The sequence below is a fragment of the Phyllobates terribilis genome, unplaced genomic scaffold (assembly GCF_046119375.1).
Source record: "Phyllobates terribilis strain yellow unplaced genomic scaffold, ASM4611937v1 Scaffold_4__5_contigs__length_816908805, whole genome shotgun sequence".
Taxonomy (NCBI): domain Eukaryota; kingdom Metazoa; phylum Chordata; class Amphibia; order Anura; family Dendrobatidae; genus Phyllobates; species Phyllobates terribilis.
Genome location: NW_027362764.1, coordinates 69,345,073 through 69,346,237, shown reverse-complemented (window position 1 = coordinate 69,346,237; position 1,165 = coordinate 69,345,073). Strand labels below are relative to the sequence as shown.

The 1,165-nt window shown below is 30.7% G+C and overlaps 1 protein-coding gene across 1 annotated transcript in view; it reads right to left on the bottom strand.

Moving 5' to 3' along the window:
- ARL5B (ARF like GTPase 5B) overlaps nucleotides 1–946 on the bottom strand; it is an 11,699-nt gene extending 10,753 nt beyond the window's left edge. Inside the window, exon 1 of the mRNA XM_073676894.1 lies at nucleotides 896–946. Coding sequence (XP_073532995.1) covers nucleotides 896–946 — 51 coding nt within the window. The remainder of the gene's footprint in view (nucleotides 1–895) is intronic.
- Between the last annotated feature and the right edge of the window lie 219 nt (nucleotides 947–1,165).

The following is a 1,165-nucleotide window of genomic DNA, read 5'->3' as shown; positions in this document are numbered from 1 at the left end:
CATTCTTTGTAGATGGGAAAACTTGCAAAATCGGCAGTGTATCAAATACTTATTTTCCCCAATGTGTATGTATATATATATGTGTTTGTGTGTATATATATATATATGTGTGTGTGTGTGTGTATATATGTGTGTGTATATGTACAGACCAAAAGTTTGGACACACCTTCTCATTTAAAGATTTTTCTGTATTTTCATGACTTTGAAAATTGTACATTCACACTGAAGGCATCAAAACTATGAATTAACACATGTGGAATTATATACTTAACAATATATATATGGCCTGTACTGTGTATATATGTATATATATATATATATATATATATATACATACATATATATATGTATATATATATATATATATACATACATATATATGTATATGTATATATATATATATATATACATACACATATATATATATATATGTATATGTATGTATATATATATATATATATATATATATATATATATATACATACACATATATATATATATATATATATATATATATATATATATATATATATATATATCTCTACATTCATACATGTCCAGAAGAAATAACAGAACAAAGAAAGGACTCATGCCCAGAGCTTGTATAACTTCTTAGTATTGGCTTGTATAGACGTGGACAGACCCCATGCATGGAGATCCCCTCCACAAGGGGCAATACTTTTAGAAGACAATACCTTGACACGTCCACTGTACCATGAAGCAAAACACAATTAATTTTTATATGGAATCCAACAGAAAAAAAAACAAATTCATTACAAAAAAAAATTGGCTCAGAATAGTGTGGACTTTGTTGCAATGTACCAATGCGCCCCCATCCTGGTGACCCCCAGAGGATCGATTACCAGCCATCCTGTCCTATTAATTAGTATGTTACATCCAGATGAATGTGGAGAATACTGCCGTACAGGAAATCTACTGACGACATAATTTTATATTTTTTTCGGAGATGGAAATTAGTGTATGAAGGGCAGAATAGCCATAATAGCCATAGGAGAAACAACACAAGGTGGTGAAGTCCTTGGTAAGTTAATTGATTCTAGTTATGAAGGATAAAATAAATGACAGACATTTCATTAGTGGAATAAGATTACGGCGTGCTCCAGGGCACTTGACAAGGGAGGGCCGGCGTCTGTTTATTGAGGCT